The sequence below is a fragment of the Pseudorca crassidens genome, chromosome 4 (genome assembly GCF_039906515.1).
Source record: "Pseudorca crassidens isolate mPseCra1 chromosome 4, mPseCra1.hap1, whole genome shotgun sequence".
In the NCBI taxonomy this organism is placed as follows: domain Eukaryota; kingdom Metazoa; phylum Chordata; class Mammalia; order Artiodactyla; family Delphinidae; genus Pseudorca; species Pseudorca crassidens.
Window position 1 is genome coordinate 14,260,318 of NC_090299.1, and position 18,901 is coordinate 14,279,218.

The 18,901-nt window shown below is 38.1% G+C and overlaps 1 protein-coding gene and 1 long non-coding RNA gene across 3 annotated transcripts in view; one reads left to right on the forward strand and one right to left on the reverse strand.

The window, feature by feature from the left end:
- Window positions 1-9,949, forward strand: part of LOC137223418 (uncharacterized) — an 86,435-nt gene extending 76,486 nt beyond the window's left edge. The window contains exons 3-4 of one of the 2 annotated variants that reach the window (XR_010942860.1): window positions 8,025-8,090; window positions 9,731-9,949. This is a non-coding gene — a long non-coding RNA (uncharacterized lncRNA). Of the gene's footprint in view, window positions 1-158; window positions 1,999-8,024; window positions 8,091-9,730 lie in introns of those variants that run through there. The other variant, XR_010942861.1, reaches the window with a different exon arrangement.
- HSPA4L (heat shock protein family A (Hsp70) member 4 like) overlaps window positions 1-12,589 on the reverse strand; it is a 54,530-nt gene extending 41,941 nt beyond the window's left edge. The window contains exons 1-2 of the mRNA XM_067735101.1: window positions 12,173-12,589; window positions 1,403-1,460 (exon numbers count right to left, since the gene is read on the reverse strand). Coding sequence (XP_067591202.1) covers window positions 1,403-1,460; window positions 12,173-12,279 — 165 coding nt within the window. The 5' untranslated portion in view covers window positions 12,280-12,589. The remainder of the gene's footprint in view (window positions 1-1,402; window positions 1,461-12,172) is intronic.
- Window positions 12,590-18,901: the final 6,312 nt, after the last annotated feature.

The following is an 18,901-nucleotide window of genomic DNA, read 5'->3' on the forward strand; positions in this document are numbered from 1 at the left end:
AGAATATTATTGAGATCCAGTTGCTTCCCTCTCAGTGATCTTTAAAGCCAAGTAGATCTTGATCTTCAGTTATGAGATGAAAACTACTGGGATGCTGAATTACCATGTTGATCTCTTTAGCTTTTTTGGAGAAGTAACTCATAGTTTGCTTTCTTCAGAGAGTCTGAGGTCTACGATACACTTAGAACATCAGCCAGGGGACTTCCCTGGTGGTCCAGTGGTTAAAGAATCCGCCTTCCAATGCAGGGGACACGACTTCGATTCCTGGTCAAGAAACTAAGATCCCACATGCCGCGGGGCAACTAAGCCTACACGACACAACTGTTGAACTTGCGCGCCTCAACGAGAGAGCCCATGTGCCGCAAACTACAGAGCCCAGACGCTCTGGAGCCAGAGAGCCCATGCACCACAACTAGAGAGAGAAAGCTGGCATGCCACAACTAGAGAGAAGCCCGCAAGCTGCAACTAGAGAGAAGCCCGAGCACCGCAACGAAAAGATCCCGCATGCCTCATCGAAGATCCTGTGTGCCGCAACTAAGACCCAACGCAGCCCCCCAAAATAAGGAAAATTAAAAAAAAAGAAGAAGAAGAAGATCAGCCAGAATACGAGATGTAAACTTTAGTGAAGGGGTCCTTTTGGCACAAACAACATTTGTTTATATGTAATATGAAAATGGAAAAGAAAGAAAAAAACACATTCATACACAGGCCAACTGTAAGACAATCTTGATTAAAAAAAATCTTAAGCAAAAATTCGTGGATAAATGAGTCAATTGAATAATTGAGTACAAAAAGTCATGAGGAAAAATGCCCCATTAAACAGACTTATTTTGTAATAAAGAAGACTCAGGTATATATTAAAATGTAAGAAATAATTGTTAAGGGTTTTGGTTCATGGTAATAAACAAAGTCCAAGGAAGATGAACCTATAGCATGGAATGTTAAAAGTGAATGTTTTATGCAAACGGATTTCAGAAGCCTAGAAATATAAATACTTAAACAGATTCCATGTAAAGTAGTAGTAAAATAGTAGCCACAGAGGATTACTCTGGATATTAGTTTCTCCATTTTTTCCCACCTTCTTTTACAAAGACATCATTCACTTGTTGTAGAAGTATATATTCTAGATAGGAGGATATCCCTCATAGAAAGTGACCATACAAGGAAAAACTGACGCCATTTGGTAGCATACTCTGACTTCACAACTAAGATTTTTTTAAAATAAAATTCAAGAAATATTTTACAACTCAAAGCAAAACATATCTAATAAGATACAAAGATATAAGGACCAGTCATCTTCTTTATTCTCTTTTTTCACTCTCAAGTACATAAAATGGGAGCTTAGTTACCAATATGAAGTTAACTCTGCCTGTAAGTCAAAACATCTACAGGAACAATTTACCTGGCTCTTAGCTGCATTTCCAATGGCTCGCGTTCTTGATCCCAAAGATATACAGGCTCTAAACAGGAAAAAAACAAAAAGTTTGTTCTCAAGGTTATTTTTATACTAATGTGCTATTACTCTGCTTCTCTCTATATAAAAATGAATTAAAGGAATGAATATAATTATGTATTACTCAAAAAAATAGGTTACTGAAATCAGAATTTTACATATTTTTAAACTTTCTTAAGTAATAGAACAGTGGTCAGAATAAAGGTTAGAATTTTTCTTAATGGGCTAATACTTGGCAACACTGTATTGGTCCCAAAATTGTTTTTCAAATTCTACTGGTCTATGACTTACTAAAAAGACTAACTGTATTTAGTAAGGCCAGGCTCCTTGGATCTAAATCCTGGCTCTGCCCATTAACAGCTGAGTAACCTTGTAGAAATTACCTAACCATTATTTGCCTCAGCTTCCCATCAAGAAGATAGTGTTGATAATAATACCTACTCATAGAGTTGTGTGAAGATTAAGTGAGTGAGTATAGGGAAATGCTTTGAACAATATGATTGTTGCTTTTATTACTGCAAATGTAATTTGGCTTATAAAAACAAGTGTAGAGTAACATTTTTATCAAAAAAACTTTCAAAAAAAAATTTCATGTTGTGATTCGAGAAAATGTTTCCATGGTTTCAGTTGTAATTACAGGTAATTATTCATTCAATCAAAAAATATTTACAGGCATTGTGTGTATACTAGCTACAATCACTATGCTTGGAGAATATAGTCTATCAAAAGAAAATCAACATATAAAATAAAATTATGAATGATACTAGCAAAAAAAGAGAATAATCACTTCTAGATAATAAGGCTTAGGAAAAGCAGGTGGAAGATGTGATTTCTGAATTAAGACTTGAAAGAAAAGAAAGCATTTTAATATGTATCTGTTTTGTGGAAAAGGACATTCCCAGTATATGTCTATTTTCAATATGACAGCCTGAGTGATCCTCTTAAAGACAAACTCCTCTGCTAAAAACCCTTCAATGGTGTCCTATCTCCCCAACAGCCAATAAAGCCCTTCATGGTTTGGTTCTTAGCTGCTCTACTCTGGAACTTCAATCTAGGTACACAGGTCTCCTTGCTATTTCTGGAAGAGGGCAAGCACATTTCTGCATCAGGGGCTTTGTACACGCTGTTCTCTCTTTCTGGAACACATGCCATGAGCTCTCACTTCTTTCATGTCTCTGGCTCAAATGTCAGCTTATCTGAGATACCTTCTCTATCTTATATAGATAACATTCTTGCTCCTCCCCAATACATACATCTCCTGTTTCCCCAATTTTATTCTTCTCCATAATGTATCACCATCTGATACAATTTATTTTTTTACTATCTCCACAGTAGGATGTGAACGCCATGTAGGTAGATAATGTATGTCCCATTGCCTTGATCTGCACTATCCAATATGGTAGCCACTAGCCACATGTAGCTAGTAAAATTTAAATTGACTAAAATTAAAAATTCAGTTCCTCAGCATTAGTCACATTTCAAGGGCTCAAGAGCCAAGTGCTTAACAGCTACATATGGCTACTGGATATGCAGAGAACAGAAAATACATAGAACATACACTGTAGAATAGAAAGTTCTGGATAGCACTGGTCTAGACATCTGGTACATAACCAAGGTACTTGCTGAAAGAAAGGGAAGATGGCTCCTAAGGTTAATGCTCACTTGGAGACTAGGAAGAATACAACTTTGCTAGTTTCATAGGACATTTTGGTAGATACATCAGAGGGCCAGATTATACAGTGTCTCAAATGATATATTATAAATTTGAAATATATTTCAGTAGGTTATGAGAGTTCATTAAAGGCTTTTGAATAATAGAATGAACATTCCATGCTTACATATAACACAAAGTGGAAAAAAAAAAAGATCCCAGAACAGTGCTTTTCAAGGGCTGAACAAGATTATACTGTTATACTGGGGACACAGGATTTTTCAGGGAAGGCAAGCAGTTAAGTTCATTCAGTCAATTTAACAGATGAATGCTGAGTAACTACTACATGCCTGGCACTCTGTTGGGTACTAAAGCTATAATAATAAGGGGAAAAAAGTCAGACATCGTTTGGCTCCCTTGGAACTTATATTGCTATAGAGTCACAAGTGAAAGTAAACTAGGTGGTACAAAAACGGGTACACATGGTGCAACAGCACGAATTGACCTAAAAGAGGATCAGGAATGGCTTATCGGAGAAAGTGATGAGATTTGAAGGAAGAGTAAATGATGATGGATTCAATTAGGGGAGTGTTTGGTGGAGATCATTTTTTTTGGGGGGGGGGGGTTCGCAGGCCTCTCACTGTTGTGGCCTCTCCCGTTGCAGAGAACAGGCTCCGGACGCGCAGGCTCAGTGGCCATGGCTCATGGGCCTAGCCGCTCCACAGCATGTGGGATCTTCCCGGACCAGGGCACGAACCCGTGTCCCCTGCATCGGCAGGCGGACTCTCAACCACTGTGCCACCAGGGAAGCCCTGGTGGAGATCATTTTGACTACAGGAATGGGAGGAGGGCTAGAAGTTATCAATAATCTCTATCAGTATAGTAGCAGCTGAGACAGAAGGAAAAGGAATTAAGAGATTTTAGGAGCTAAAACTCAAAGGACTTTGCGATGAACTAGGTCTTCGCGGTGCAATCCGGCAGCCACCAGACACACGTGGCTATCAGGCACATGAAATGCAGCTAGGCTGTATAAGTACCTCACTAACCAACTGTGACACTGGAGCTCCAGCGCAGTTAATCTGAATTGGATGTATTTATTTTAAGTGTGAAATACACTCTGGATTTTGAAGATTTAAAATTTAAAAAGAAATGTTACAATATCTCATTAATTTTAAAACACTGATTACATGTTGAAATAAGATTCTGAATATAGTGATTTAATCAAGTATATTAAAACTTTGCCTGTTTCTTAGCTTTTTAATGTAACTACTAGAACATTTAAAATTATGTATGTGGCTCACATACATTATATTTATTTTTATTGAACAGTGCTGGAATACATAATAGAAGAGGTATCAAGAATAATGTCTAGGTTTCCAGTTTGTGTAAGAGGGTAGATAGTGGTGCCATGCAATGGGACAGAAAACACTGTAAGAGAGACACGTCTGGGGATGGAACTTCACAAGTTCTATTTTGGACATGTTGAGATTGAGGTACCTTTGAGACATCCAAGCAGATATATATGTAGGACTAAAATGTTAAATGTGATGAACAGATGAACGAAATGGAAGTTACTTTTAATTGTGATCTGGCCAAAACAGGATATAGTAAGAATCAGTGGTTCAGGTGACATCTTCATTTCTCTTGCAAATAACTCCTTGATTCAACACAGTCTTTGCCAGAGTAGATATCTGCATACCTGATATAGCAATCCACGTGGATGGTTGGCATTCCACCCTAAAACTCATCAGAGAAAACATGGATTTGCCATCTCTTAGCCTGTTTATAGTTCATCTTACTCTCAACTCCATTATTTGGATACACTTCTGAATACTTTTTTCAATACGAGGCTACCAACATTTCAATGCACAGAAAATCTTATTCTTAGGTTGATTCTCAAGAGTTTAACTTGTTAGAACACTTAGTTCCAAATAAGATTGATTCAACTATCATTTATTAAGTGCTGTATTCACTGAAATATGTTTTGCACCTGTATCACTTCACAAGGAAAGCTAAACAGTTATCATTATCAGATATTCTTTTAGGTTAAAAGCAGACAACTTTTAAAGTTTAAAAATTTAATGTTATAACTTGGAAATACCCAGTTTCAATACAGAGAAAATTGTCCTCACATACTAAAGTTCTTCAAATTCCTTCCTTCAATTTTTTTTTTTCAAAAAGATTCTAGAACACAGCCATTAAATAAATACCTGCCAAGGATTCTCAGAAAAATCAAAATAAGTTAAATACCTATTCTCTTTCAACACTTTTACCTGACCTTTAGTAATACCAAGGAAATTACACACATATTAGGTTGATATAAAAGTTCTTATAGAAAAGGATATTCAACAGTTTATCCAACTATGTATCACATAATCCAATTATATTATACTTTTTTATATATTATTTCAACTACTATTTAGAAATTCCATTTTATACCTAAAAGAAAAAAAAAAGGAGAGTTCACAATGCAGCTTAAATATATTATATCCAGTCTGATGTTGCCACCACAGTGGTAGTCTTAGATTCTCAAAGAATGCCACAAAACTCTAAACAAATAAGCAAAGCTTCTGAATGTCCTATATCACTTTTAGTAGAGGAGGGGCATAAAAATCAAATGACAGGATATTACTTTAAGAAAGATGTACTTGTATTTTCCCTTAAAATCTAAGATTAACTTTCTGTCTCTCTTATAAAGCCTATTTTTATAAAGCCAAGGCATGGTTAGGTTGGAGAAAACACATACTGCCAATAGACTATGAAACTTCTCACCTAAGAGGGCAACACTAAATTTGTTTGCTTCTTTATAAAGCAAAGGATTCAGAACCTCCTGATCTTACCATTTACACTTTAAAAATAGCCCTATTTTTAGAAATCTCTGCTTTCCCTTGCCAGTCCCATGAGACCATAATTACTATTTATAGCCTCTTTGGCTATCATTGAGTAGATGCTAAGAAATACAATAGCTGAATTAATGATATGAGAGGACAATCAATTAGTTTAAATCAAAAGGTCCGCTCCTTGCATGGCCAATTTGGCTCTGAATCAAATTGTCAACCGCTGATATGGTTGCCAAGATGTCTATAGAGCAGGGTTTCTCAACCTTGGTACTGCTGACATTTTGGGCTAATTTTTTTTGAGGGAGTGGGGCTATTTTGTGCACTAGAGGATTTCAGGAGCATCTCTGGCCTCTACCTGCTGGAAGCCAGTAGCACTCCTCCTTTCCCCCTCCCCGTGTGACAACCAAAGTATCTTCAGATATTGTCAGATACGCCCTAGGGGACAACATCTCCTCCAGCTGAGAACTACTGCATCATTTCCCAAATAGTGTTCTGTACAAAATGATTCCTTAGTGGTTCAAATAACTTGGAGACAACATTCTTAGAGTGTTTCAATGCCTATAAACAAATTAAGGGATCTGAGAGTTTGACAGTAAAGAAAACATCTAGTTATTATTTCTCAAAATTAACTATCTGGAAAAAAGTTGCCCTAGAAGGGGTGGGGGAGGAATGTTCTCAAAAGGACTCATTGTTGCCATTTCCTTTTTAGCTTGCTACTTAAAAGTATAAAACTTCTAGGCACATATGATTTAGTAATAATATAAACTTTCAAATCTTTCAATATGGACAATGCATAAAACATTTTAACAGATAAAAATAATAAAAATTCCTTTAATAGTTTCCAAACGCTTCTAATAAGCATAATTCACAAATTAGTTTATAACTTGAACCCATTAACAGAAATCACAGACATTTATATAGGTAGACACAATAATTAAAAAGCTGATTAGATACATTAAATGAGACATATTGTTTATTTAGATTAATTATTAGATTAGATACATTATTTTAAAAGCTGACTATCTTCCTTAAAATTCATCAGTTCAAAGACAAATATCCATGCACAGTAATTTTAAGTCTTTTGATTATGACTGCCTAGAACAGAGGTTTGCAAATTACCCCTTGCCACTTATTTTTGCAAATAAAGTTTTATTAGAACATGGCTATGGTCATTAATTTGTATTTTAGTGATCACATACTAAAAAGACTACCAATGACATGAAACACCTTCAACTCGTAATAGATATTATGTAATTTGTACCTATCATTCCTTGACTTCTAGAAACTTTTCAGAATTTGTCACCCACAAATTCAAGGCAATGACTGGAGATTCATTTTGTTTCGTGCATAATATTCATACTAAAAGATTTTATAGTTCTAGCTTTGGGCGTGCTTAAGTGTGAGATACCTGCCCACCCACTCCTTTAGGCACAATTTCATTTTTTAAAAAAAGAAGGGTGTGGGAAAGCTGTTCATTGAACTTTGTTTGTCAACAGCAAAATATTTTGAAATGTACACTAATGGTAGTGTATAGATAAACGGAATGCTGTACAACCATTAAAAAGATGAGATAAATTAGAGTCATATGAGCAAGTCTGAGATGTCCACAGTATATTTTGAAAAAAGCAATTGCAAAATATGTATAATGTAATTCTACGTTAAAAAAAAATCCCAGTTATATACATATACTTGCAAATGTATAGAAACACACTAAAGTTTAGGAGGTGTCTGGGAAGAGAAAAAGGAGATTTACTTTATGTAATTCTTCAGTATTTAAAATATTTTAAATCAAAGTTAATGTAAGCTAATAGTAAAACATACAAACAAAACCATTTCATATAGTAAAAGAATATTTAATTAAAAAACTGCAAAAATATTCTCCTACTCCAAACTGCTATTATCATAAAAAGTCCTCCTACCCAACTAGCCACTGTTAATGTCTGTAGTTTTGTCATTTTCTGTGTACAAAAATTTTTATTTTCAATACCCCAAGGTAAGTGATTTCTACTTTTGTGCATTGAAGAGGACATCTCACATATTTGAGGTGTAGTGTATAAATAATATTTTCGCATATTTTCAGATTATACATACACTGGAAAAGAAATAGGGAAAAAGTAATGAAGACAGAAAAACAGAGAATTGAACAGTAAGTCGGATCCTACAGAATGTTGATGACAAAACAAATACGTACACCTAACAAAAATGTCTTGAAATAATAGTTTGATTAAAAGATCCATTTTCCTTACTGTAAAATAAGTTCATAAAAATTCAAAACATTACAGACTATGTATTAAAAGCACACTCTATAATTCTACTGTCAAGAAATATCCATTGTTAATAGTTTATAGTCTTTCCACACTACTTTCCTCCATAGGTTTACACTAACTTATTTTGTGTACATATTTTTTAATGAATTTCTAAATTGAAACAAGATTTTTACATGTTCTTAAAATAACTTAAAAGCATATTAAAACATTTTAAAACAAGATAATACTTCTTAAAAAAACAGCCAAAAATAGATGACTTGACTGGTATTAAAGATCCTTCTCTCTACAGTAACTGCCCAAACAATTTGTCCCATGACACCCCCATGAACCCAATATATAGATACCATCCATATGCCAATGGATAATGTAAGGACATTGGGGTTCAGGGGTCAAAGCAGCCTGAAACTGAATCCAGTTCACTGCTTACTAGTTCTTGGCCAAGATACTTAACTTTGCTTAAGGCTTCTTATGGAAAAAGATAGCTAGTATTATCAAACTCATAGAACTGGTGTGATATGTGTGACAGCGCAAACACAATGCTTAGCACCTAGGCATCACTATTATCAATACAGGCAGGCAGCATGTTTTAGCTGACCACATGCTTTAATCTGATACTGAATGAGGATTTCTGGCTGCAGTTTTCTTTTCCCATGTGTGAAACTAATCACTTTGATATAACTGAGTCTAGCATGGAAATTCCAATCCCTACATCTATACTTAATCAAGCAATACAAACATATCTAAGGCCTTAAGAATGTACACACTCAGTAATTCTACTTCTAGGAACTTATTTGAAGGAATTAAGGGTCAAAAATTTAGTTATAAAGATAGTTATCGCAACACTGCTTATAAAAAGAAAATATAAACAACCTGAATATCCAATAAGGGATGAATTAAATTAAGGAAATGATTATACAGACACTAAAACTAATAGTATAGAAATATATTTTATATATAAAGAGGACACCAAATAGAATATAAAATATAATCTACCCTTGAAATACACACAGAGAAAACCATCTGGAAGTTTTATTTCTGGATGGAAAAATTATAATTTTCATTTTCATCTTTTAACATGCCTATATTTCTACAATAAACATGTACTATTTGCATAATAATTTTAAATAAGAAAATATTCAGAAAAAGTAAGTTAATATTTTATTCAATTTATGCATGTTAATTTCTTTCTTCCTCTTCAATTTATGCACGAGATAAGAGAGGCTAGTACAAGCACTCCCAACTTTACAGAAGGTGAATCTGAAAAACAGGTTTAACTACTTGCCCTTGGTCCCTTAATTGTACACCAAACTTAAGGAATTATCTTTTTCATTAAATTGTTCTTTGTTTATACGTGGGATTCTCCCATGAATCCATAATCAAGTTTGTTAAAGAATGAAACAAATGTGAAAAAGTATGGATGTTGAAACCAACTAAATCAAACATTTCCTACCTCTTTTCCACAGGACCTTTTTATCAATATTTTATCCTATTTTAATCTATTCTATTCTATTCGCCTCAGGTCACGTGGGATATTAGTTCCCTGACCAGGGATCGAACCCGTGCCCCCAGCAGTGAAGCTCGGAGTCTTAAACACTGGCCTACCCAGGAAGTCCTCACAGGATCTTTTTATAATGTATTTGCATCTCAGAAATACCTGTGTCATATTACCTTGATGTCAGCAACTGGAATATGGGAAAAAATTTTTTTTGAAATGCTAGTTTTTGTGTATTATTAAACACTGTGGTGTATTAGAAAAGTTACAGGTCCTCTAATAGTTATGCTTTTTGCAAGACAGGCATTTAACGAATAAATGTCTAGGGATCAGAAAGGGCTATGTTTTCACTCAAAAATGTAAGCCCTGCAAAGCAAATATACAGTATAAGAACACTGGACTACAATGAAGTATTAGTTCAGTAACAATAAAAGACATATTTCTGAGATAAATGACAGTACACAGCCACAGAAAGAAGGGAAGAGTTGCTGATACAAGCTAGGAATACAGTCCTTCCACCTTTAGAACTTTCTACTTTGGATTAGGCTCATTAAATCTAGATATTAGAAGTGACTCTCTTACAATCAGAAAGATCATTAACTCTCAGCCACACAGAATTTGCCAGTGTGCTTAAGAATATTAACAAAGAGACTTTTAGAAGACTTAAATAAGCAGCCTAATTCCTAAATAACTCTCTTTGAAAGTTTGGCCAGGCTCTTTAAATTTAAAGAGTCATGGACCCACTACTAAGATTTCTGAGCCTGGAAATGCAGTATCTATTTTACAATTCTGGTTTATGACCTTTTAGGATAAGGCTTTAAAGATAAGGGGAACGTCCATCCTACCTCTCACTTTTTCTCCATAGGCTAAGTCCCTGAAGCCAAAGACTGCCCCCATTAATCTTTACTCTGCTGAAAGAGCAGAGTGGAATTTCCTAGTCCTTTTCTGGCAGAAGCCCATATCTGCTGTGGCTTAAAACAAAACGTTGTAGAGATGAAGTCATAAATAGTTCACAATTACTACTTCACCTTCTCATTGTGCATAAAAGCCAGAAAAAGATGTAAAAAGAAGAGTTCTAACAGTACTATGAAAATTAACTGACCTATGCTCACATTTGAGAATACAACGATCCAAAATTTCAGTAAAAGAAATGTAATGCATATAATCTAGAAAAACGTGGTATAAAACCTTATAGAATATTCTTGGAAAGAAACCAAAGCACAAAATGATTCAAGTAAGCTATCGTCAACATCTCCTTGACATAATTTAAATTACTCATAAAAGTGTAGTAATATAATTATTTAAAGGCTTAGCTTAACACTGATAAGATTAGTCTTATATTTAAAGTATTGTATTTTGGACCATTCAGAAGGGTCAAATTAACATGTTTAGTTGCCTCTCCATAGGAAATAAGATATGGACAGTTGGTTTCCTCATAAAATTACCGGTAACAGGAGTCTACAATAAGAAGCTAGTTTTTCATACCCTGTCTTACTTAATTCTATTCTTTGCTAACTTCCCAGATCAGAGAAACAATGGAACTATGGAAACATGTTTCCATGACATAATGCGACTCCTCCTAAGTGTTTCGTTAAGTGTTCGTAAAGGAATCACTTCACAGTCATGCTTATACAGGGCAGCGGCCTCTGACTCTCCAACGGTTCATTCTGTAGAAATATGCTTTTGGTAGGTTCTAACTCCCCCACTTTCCTTTAATGGATGAACATTACCAATACTTGAGGCCAACGACTCCCATCCCTGATTCTCTCCCTATTAATGTACCATTAACCTACGCCCCTGGAAACAGATCCGATTACCTCGAATTCTCAAGGACACTGAGATAAAAACGTGAATATCTCAATCTCTTCTTTAAAAACAAACAAAAAAGGTTTTCTGGGTCAGATGAACTTGCAACTCATCTTCTGATATTTGCAGTCTAAGCTTTCATTTCCTACTTTTTTTGAGAGAAAGCTGTCACGCTGACAGATGGGGAAAGCAGGAAGGGAAAAAAGAATAAACAGTTTTTCTACTGAGCGAGCGGCGATGCCCGCCCGCGGCCAATAATCCCACACACGCCCCACTAGGGGTAACCAAAGATCTTTCTCCAGTGTTCCGGACATCGTGGTGGTACCACTCCAATCCCTTTCCCGAAAACTAAAGCAGGGCCGCCGGCGGACAGAGGCGTGGTGGGCGGCGTGGGGGGGGGGGGAGAGGGGGCGTGGGTACAGAAAGGAGAGATGGGCCAGCTTTCCGAGTTAAGTCCCTTGTCCTTGAAGGAAAAGCAGCTGTGCGGAGCGAGTACGTCCGACTCCCACCTGGGCGCGCCAACCCGCGGTCCCTAGAGATCGCGGTTGATGCACTGCACCTGTCATCTCAGAGTTCCGCGCATCAGAAGAAACCAGCGGGCGGGACAAGCGTAAGGGTCGGGAGGAGACGTTTCCTAGGGTTATGACCAGACAAGGCACTTACGGGGTACACCTGTCGCTGTACTCATTGGCGATGGTTTCGATGCCGCCACTCCTCGCTACCGCGATGTAGCAGTTGAGAAAGCCGAGGTCAATGCCGACCACAGACATCCCGCCGCCTAATGGTCGGGGGGATGGTGCTGAAGCCCTCTGTGCGGGGACCGCGTCCTCTTCTAGGCTGTTGTTACTGGAACTGCGACTCCTACGAGAAGCAAAGGAGAGATGACCCGAAGTCGCTGCGCATTAAAACGAGGGCAGCGCGTCGGGGAACCCTGGAGGAGGTGGAGGCCGCCCGCGCCGCAGCCCCCTCCAGCCAGGTCTCTCTCCACTGCGGTTCGGCCGCCTCCAACCGGCAGTTACTTGGGTCTGCGCCTGCGCGTTCGGTCGCTGGGGAGGCGCGCCGGCTCCCCCTCCGCGCCCGAGGCTGCTCCCGGCCTCGACTTCGGCCGCTTCCGTCAGCACTCGGGCAACGGCTGCCCGAGGAGCTACGGGTTCGAGAAAGATCTGGAAAATGGAGGCGGCTGAGGCCGCCGGGAGTGGGAGGGAGGAGAAGGGGGAGTGGGGAGGATCGGGCAGGAGAGGAGGAGGGGAAGCAGAACTAGCTAGCTCGGTCGCCACCGCGCGGCAGCGGGGCGCACTGCGGCTGGTATAGGTGAGAGCGGCCGCCGGCGGTTTGCCCACGTGTTCGGAAGGACCCCTTCCGATTGTTTTGGCAACCGGGGGTGGCCGGTCGCAGGGGCAGGACACTGCCCAGGCCTGCCCGGTGTCGGGCGCGCAGCGTGGCGGTTGATGACCCGGCAACCACCTCCTCGCTCTTTCCCCCGAGGGCCCGCCCGCAGCCTTGGCTCCCCCCGCAACCCCCGCCGGCCTCGCCGCCCCGAGGTGCCCACGTGCCGCCGGCCGGCCCGCCCGCAGTCCTGCCGCGCCGCGCCCGCCCCTGTGAGGTGGCTCCCATTGTGCGGCCGACAGCGGCCTCGCCTCGCCCTACGGGGCACCGCCGATCCCGGGCGGGGGCGTGGGGGAAGGAGTCCTTTTCTCCTCACAACTGACAGTGTCTGGTATGAAAGCCAATGGGACTTTTTTTTCCCCCCCGCCTCACCAGGGCTTGAAATACCAAAAAAAACTTATGTCAAGAAACAACACACTGACAACTTTCCCTTCGTTTAACTTCCCTCATATCCTAAAAGGTGCAGTCTCATCCACTAACCCTTACCTCTGAAAACCAGTTTTACAGGAAAGCAACCTTACGCCTATGTGTCGCCGTGACACCAAGCAAGCCTGTGCGTGGCCTCCAGCCTCTGCCCTTTCGTCCGCAGAAAATGAGCCTCCGCTGCCCCAGCTGTCTGCTTTCTTCATTTGATCAGCATCTGTGTCTGCCTGAAGTTTGGCTGTCCTGTTCCTTCTCATTCGTTTCTTTGTGAGTTTCTTCCTTGTTCACTTCTTCCTGGAGTTCCTGTTCCTTGTCATTCGGTGCTTCGTGGTCCTGTCCCTTGTCGTTCAGTTCTTCTCGGGTTTCCTGTACACTCTCGTCCAATTCCTTGTGTGATTCCTGTTGCTTCTCGCCCGATTCCTCAGGTCTTTCCTGTTTCCCGTTGGTTGGTCTCATGAAAGAGACTTTTTTACGAGGTTTTTCCGTACGCTCATTGTCCTTATTTGTCCACTTTCTAAAAGAACATAGACTTCTTACCACTATCAATGCTGCAACAGCCGCAGCAGCAAGGGTGGCTATAGCTCCTGCTGCTGTTGCTATGAGGAATGTGAAATCCATTTTCAAGGGCGGTACTGTGGAAACCGCAATGTAATGTTTTGGCTCTGGTCTTTCTACGTTAAAGAATCACACCGCTCTTCCGTCTCACAAGCACACCGGAGAAGTTGGTGACACCCGTCGACGCCGTCCTCTGTCCTCTCCGACGCGGCGGGGGGTCGCGGCCTCGCCTCCCAGCAGGCAGTGCGTGAACAGCGAGGGGACTGGGTGCCGCTGCTCCCAACAGACCCCGGGCCCCAGTGCTGCTGGGCGGCTCCCGGCTTCTCCCCGCTCTCCTCAGTTGCCCCTGCGGCCACCATCCTTTTAGGCCCGCCACCGTCCGGATTTTGTCCAGAATATCCTGAAATTCTCCTAGGACCATTTATTTCTCCATGTTGTGTGTACAACTTGAGGGTGTGAGAATAATTTTCCTATTAAAAAAACACAAAATATCAGAGTAAAAAGAAAGATTTGGGGTCAGGCGCAAGGGATTATTATCATTACATTCTCTACATTTACTGGGAGTAAATGAGAATACCTCCTGGCTAGGTTTGGGGTCACATAGACTTGGGTTGTAGTCCCAGCCTCACCTAAGTTACTAGCAGTAGGACCTTCGGCAAGTTACTTAACTATCCAAGTCCCATGTTCAAAACCTGTTAAAAGGAAGACGACAAATACACCTATGAGGCTGTTTTTATTATTAAATAATGTGAGCATAGCCACAATGCCTGGAACCAAAAAAGCCAATACATGGTAGGTATGCCCAGCTGCTGCTACAACATAGGGATTACGTTGATTTATGTATATTGATCAATGTATCCATCAATCCTGCTGTATTCTCAAAAATTCTAATATTTGTAGAGTTTCTTGGATTTTCTGTATATAGAACCATATGGCCTGGGAAATAACCAAATTTTTTCTTCATTTTTAATACTACTTCTTTTTTCTTAATTATGTTGCCTAAGCTCTTCAGTACAATGGTGAATATAAGCTATAGCGGTGAGCATCCTTGTCTTGTGCTTAACGTTAAAGAAAATACTTCTGCGTTGATATAAAAAAGCTAAAATTATCCTCTTTTCCTTGCTAAGAGTTTTTTCTCGTAAGTGGATACTGAAACTTAACAAACGCTATTCATCATCTATTGAAATGATCTTTTTTTCTCCCTAAATCAGTTAATGCACTGAGTAATACTAATAGATTTTTTAACATCCCTGTATTCCTCGGATAAACCTGTTAGGCCACCCATGATGGTTCTGTTTTTAGATATATTGGATTTAGCTTGTGATTATTTTATTTAGAATGTTTGTATCTATAAGGTTTAATTTTCCTTTCTTTACTCTTCTTGCTAATATCAAGATTATACTAGCTTCATAGAAGAAGTTGAGGAGGTTTCCCCTTTTTCTTTTCTCTGGCAAAGTTTTGGTAAAACAAGCCTGAAAACCATCTTGGCCTGGAGCTTACAAGTAGATTTATGATCATGGGTTAAGTTTCTTTAGGGGATACAGTCTTTGTTTTCTATTATTTCTTGTATCAATATTGATTTATATTTTTATTGAAGATTGACCATTTCATGTAAGCCTTCACGTTTGTTGGCATAAAGCTGATTATTCATTTATTTAAAAAATCTTTTCTATATGTCCAATATTCTCATTCTTAATATTATTTGAATCTCTTTTCTTGGCTCCTATCACTAGTGGTTTCTTAAAGTGCTTCTGGGTTTCTTGCCTGTTTATTATGTCTTTGTTTTCTATTTCATCTGCTCTTTATTATCTCCTTCTATATTTGTTTACTTTGTCCTTTTTCCAACACCCAGCTCATTAATTTTGTCTTTCTTGTTTTCTAATACATATATTTGCAGCCATAAATTTCCTTCTACATACCATTTTAGCTGAATCTCTACCTGAATTTTCAAACAGTTGAGCTAGAAGAGTGGGCAGTGTAGAAAAAAAATCAACTTTACTGATATTACAGAAATGTGTCTATGGGCTTATAATTATTGCACTCCAGAATTAAGCAGACTTACCTGCTTAGTTATAGTAATATACCTAGTTTTACATTGGGGCCTGCCCCTGAAAAAATGCAAGAAGAGACCAAAATGTGTGTAGGCTCCCAAGAAAACTGAGAAAGAGTCTAAATTATCCCCCAATTCACCAAGTTACTTCTCCCACCAAAAAGTCTTTTACAGCCAGTGTTTATCTTGGTTTACCAATATGTTTACCAATTTGTTTACTTCATTGCTTCTTGCATACCTCTTTCCTTCTGGGTTTTCTTTCAGTAAAGGTCTCTGAATGGTGAATTTTTTGTTTCTGTCTAAAAATCTTTACCTTTTGAATAATAATTTGGTTGACAATTCTTGATTGACAGTAACTGTCCCTTATCTTTTGGCATCCATTATTATTGATGAGTCTAAATAGTGTTCCTTTGCAAGTCATGAGTTTTATTTCTTTGATATTTTGTAGTTTCATTAGGATGTGTCTACTGTGGATTTTAAAAAATATATGTATAGCTGATTCATGTTGCTGTACAGCAGAAACTAACACAACACTGTAAAGCAACTATACTCCAATAAAAATGAAAAAAAAAATGATTTCCCAAAGTTATACAGCCAATAAGAGCTGAGTAGGGATTTGATTCCAGAGCAGGTATACCCAACCTTTACCTGACCCTGTTTCCTGAAAAGAGGACTACTGCAAGAACCAGATGCTGACCTGATTCCAATGATGGAATCAACAACAACTACCTGTGCCTCTCTGGGCAAGCCACACAATCTCTGGGGTGTAGTTCCTTCTTCTGTAAAATGAAGATGTTGGATTTTGCATTCTACAAGGCCAACTGTGAGCTCTCAGGTTATATTATCCTAAAATATACTAGTTGTATAGTATTAGTAAAACAAATTTAAATTAGATATAGGGAGTCCAAGATTTGCCACTAACTTTTGTGATTCATTTAACCTCCCCAGTTATCATCTACCTTTATTATCTACCTCACTTCAAGGGTTATTTCTAATATGTATGTCAGTGCTTTAGAAATGTGTTTGTGTAATACAGCACGAATATAAAGTACTATCCCAACATCTTCAATAAAATTTATAGCATTATAAATTTTTTAAATTTACTGGGAATTTTTTATTAACCTGAGGATGGATGGATTTTTTAGGTTCTGGAGAAGTCTCAGACATTGTCCTTTGATTACTGCCTCTCACCCCTTCTTTTCAGTTTCTTCTAGATCTCCTATTAGAATGTGTAGGGTCCCTTTATTCTAACTTCTATGACTCTTAGCCTCTTTTTGTCATGTTTTTAATTTCAAGCACTCTACCATTTCTAGATGTTCTTTCAAACTTGTCTGTTCTTTCATACTGTACTATTTGTATTATTTTGCTTCCTTTAAAAAATCTATTAAATCATTTTAAACATTCTAACTTTATAGCCTTTTAGAGTATTTTATCACATTTTTAGTTCTTAGAATTAGGGTGCTAATTGCTAATTCTGATTGTATCTACCAACTCTGCTACACAGTGCTTGTTTCCTCATATGATTTATGTTTTCACCATGAATTCATCCTCAGTAAGGCTGCTTTTTCTGTGGGATTTTTGTGTGCCCTGGGTCATAGAAGTGTCCCAGAGAGGTTTTGTATTTGTTTCTTTCAGAGCCCTTAGGAAGTCTCACTGGTCCTAGAACAGTTTTACTTATTCAGTTTGGAGTTCCTGTATCACAGATAGTACTTATGTATATATTCTATACTTTGTTGTGATACAAGCCTGGGGGTTATGATTTCTCACAGATGACTTTCCTTTTTCCTACTCACTGCTTTGAGATGGTTGGCAATCCTCCTTGTCTATTATGGTTTGGTGCCTATCTTCCTAGTTTTTCCTCTTAAATAAAACTCCTTCCAACCTTTCAAAACTTTATTGGACAGTTTGTGTGGTTGGTAGGCACAGCATGTTCAGTTTCAGTCCCCTAGGTTAACATTTTATTTTCTTTTGTCCTAACTATATACATGTTGCAGGATTCAAAGAACAGGCTTTTGGTCTAGCAATTTAGTAATTAAATTGTTTGCTCTCTATGGATGCCATTTTTAAAGACTTTTTGCCTCTAAGCATGTCCCCAAACAAATTAAAAACTTTCATCTTTTCTTAGTTTATCTTTTTACGGGACACTATTCCTAATTTTTATTACTTTAACTGATTTTCTTTGGGCCATCTTAAATCTTCCTTTTGTTGTGGTAAACAGAACTAATGACAGTATAGAAGCGTCTTCTATCTTGTTATATAACTTTCTGTGTTATGTTGACCACTGCAAGAAATCATGTTAAGAGTTTTCAAAAGAGTTAACTTTTTTCCTCAAGTGATAACACCAAGTATATTAAAAAGTATAGTTTGTATTATTTTCCATGAAATATACTTTGCCCTGTGCACCAGTAAGTTCACTCACCCTATTTTGGTTTTGCCCACTCACAGCCTCACAAAATCCTTCTATAGTTTATCCCCACTAGCTTAACATTCCTTTACCCACTAAAACTTTTAAGTCTTGGGGATTTCAAATGTACTATCTTCTACAACATTTCTGAAAAACAAGACAGACTCCTGTACAAAACCTTGAAAACCCTGCTTTCTGTCTTTAAGCCAGTTCCCAATTCTAACAAAAATTTGGTTACTCTCTGCTTATTACTAAGTTAGAATCAAGGAAAATAAAGCTCAGGAATAAGTTTTAAACTTCCTTTATTATCATCAATACAAAGTACACAAAGTAATTTTCAAGGGGATATTTTTTGTTCAAAGATATATTCACATTAGCAAGAGTTTATTTATTTTATAGATAAAAGTTAGCAGATATGCCATTTTTATATCTTTTACTTTCCAACGACAGTTTGCAGTGTCATTAAAGTCATTATCAATTTTTTTATGATCAGATCTAGAATCTGTGCTTATCAAAAGCTATATGATACCATAAACACAATACATAGTAATAACCTGAACTGCTTTAGTAGAGA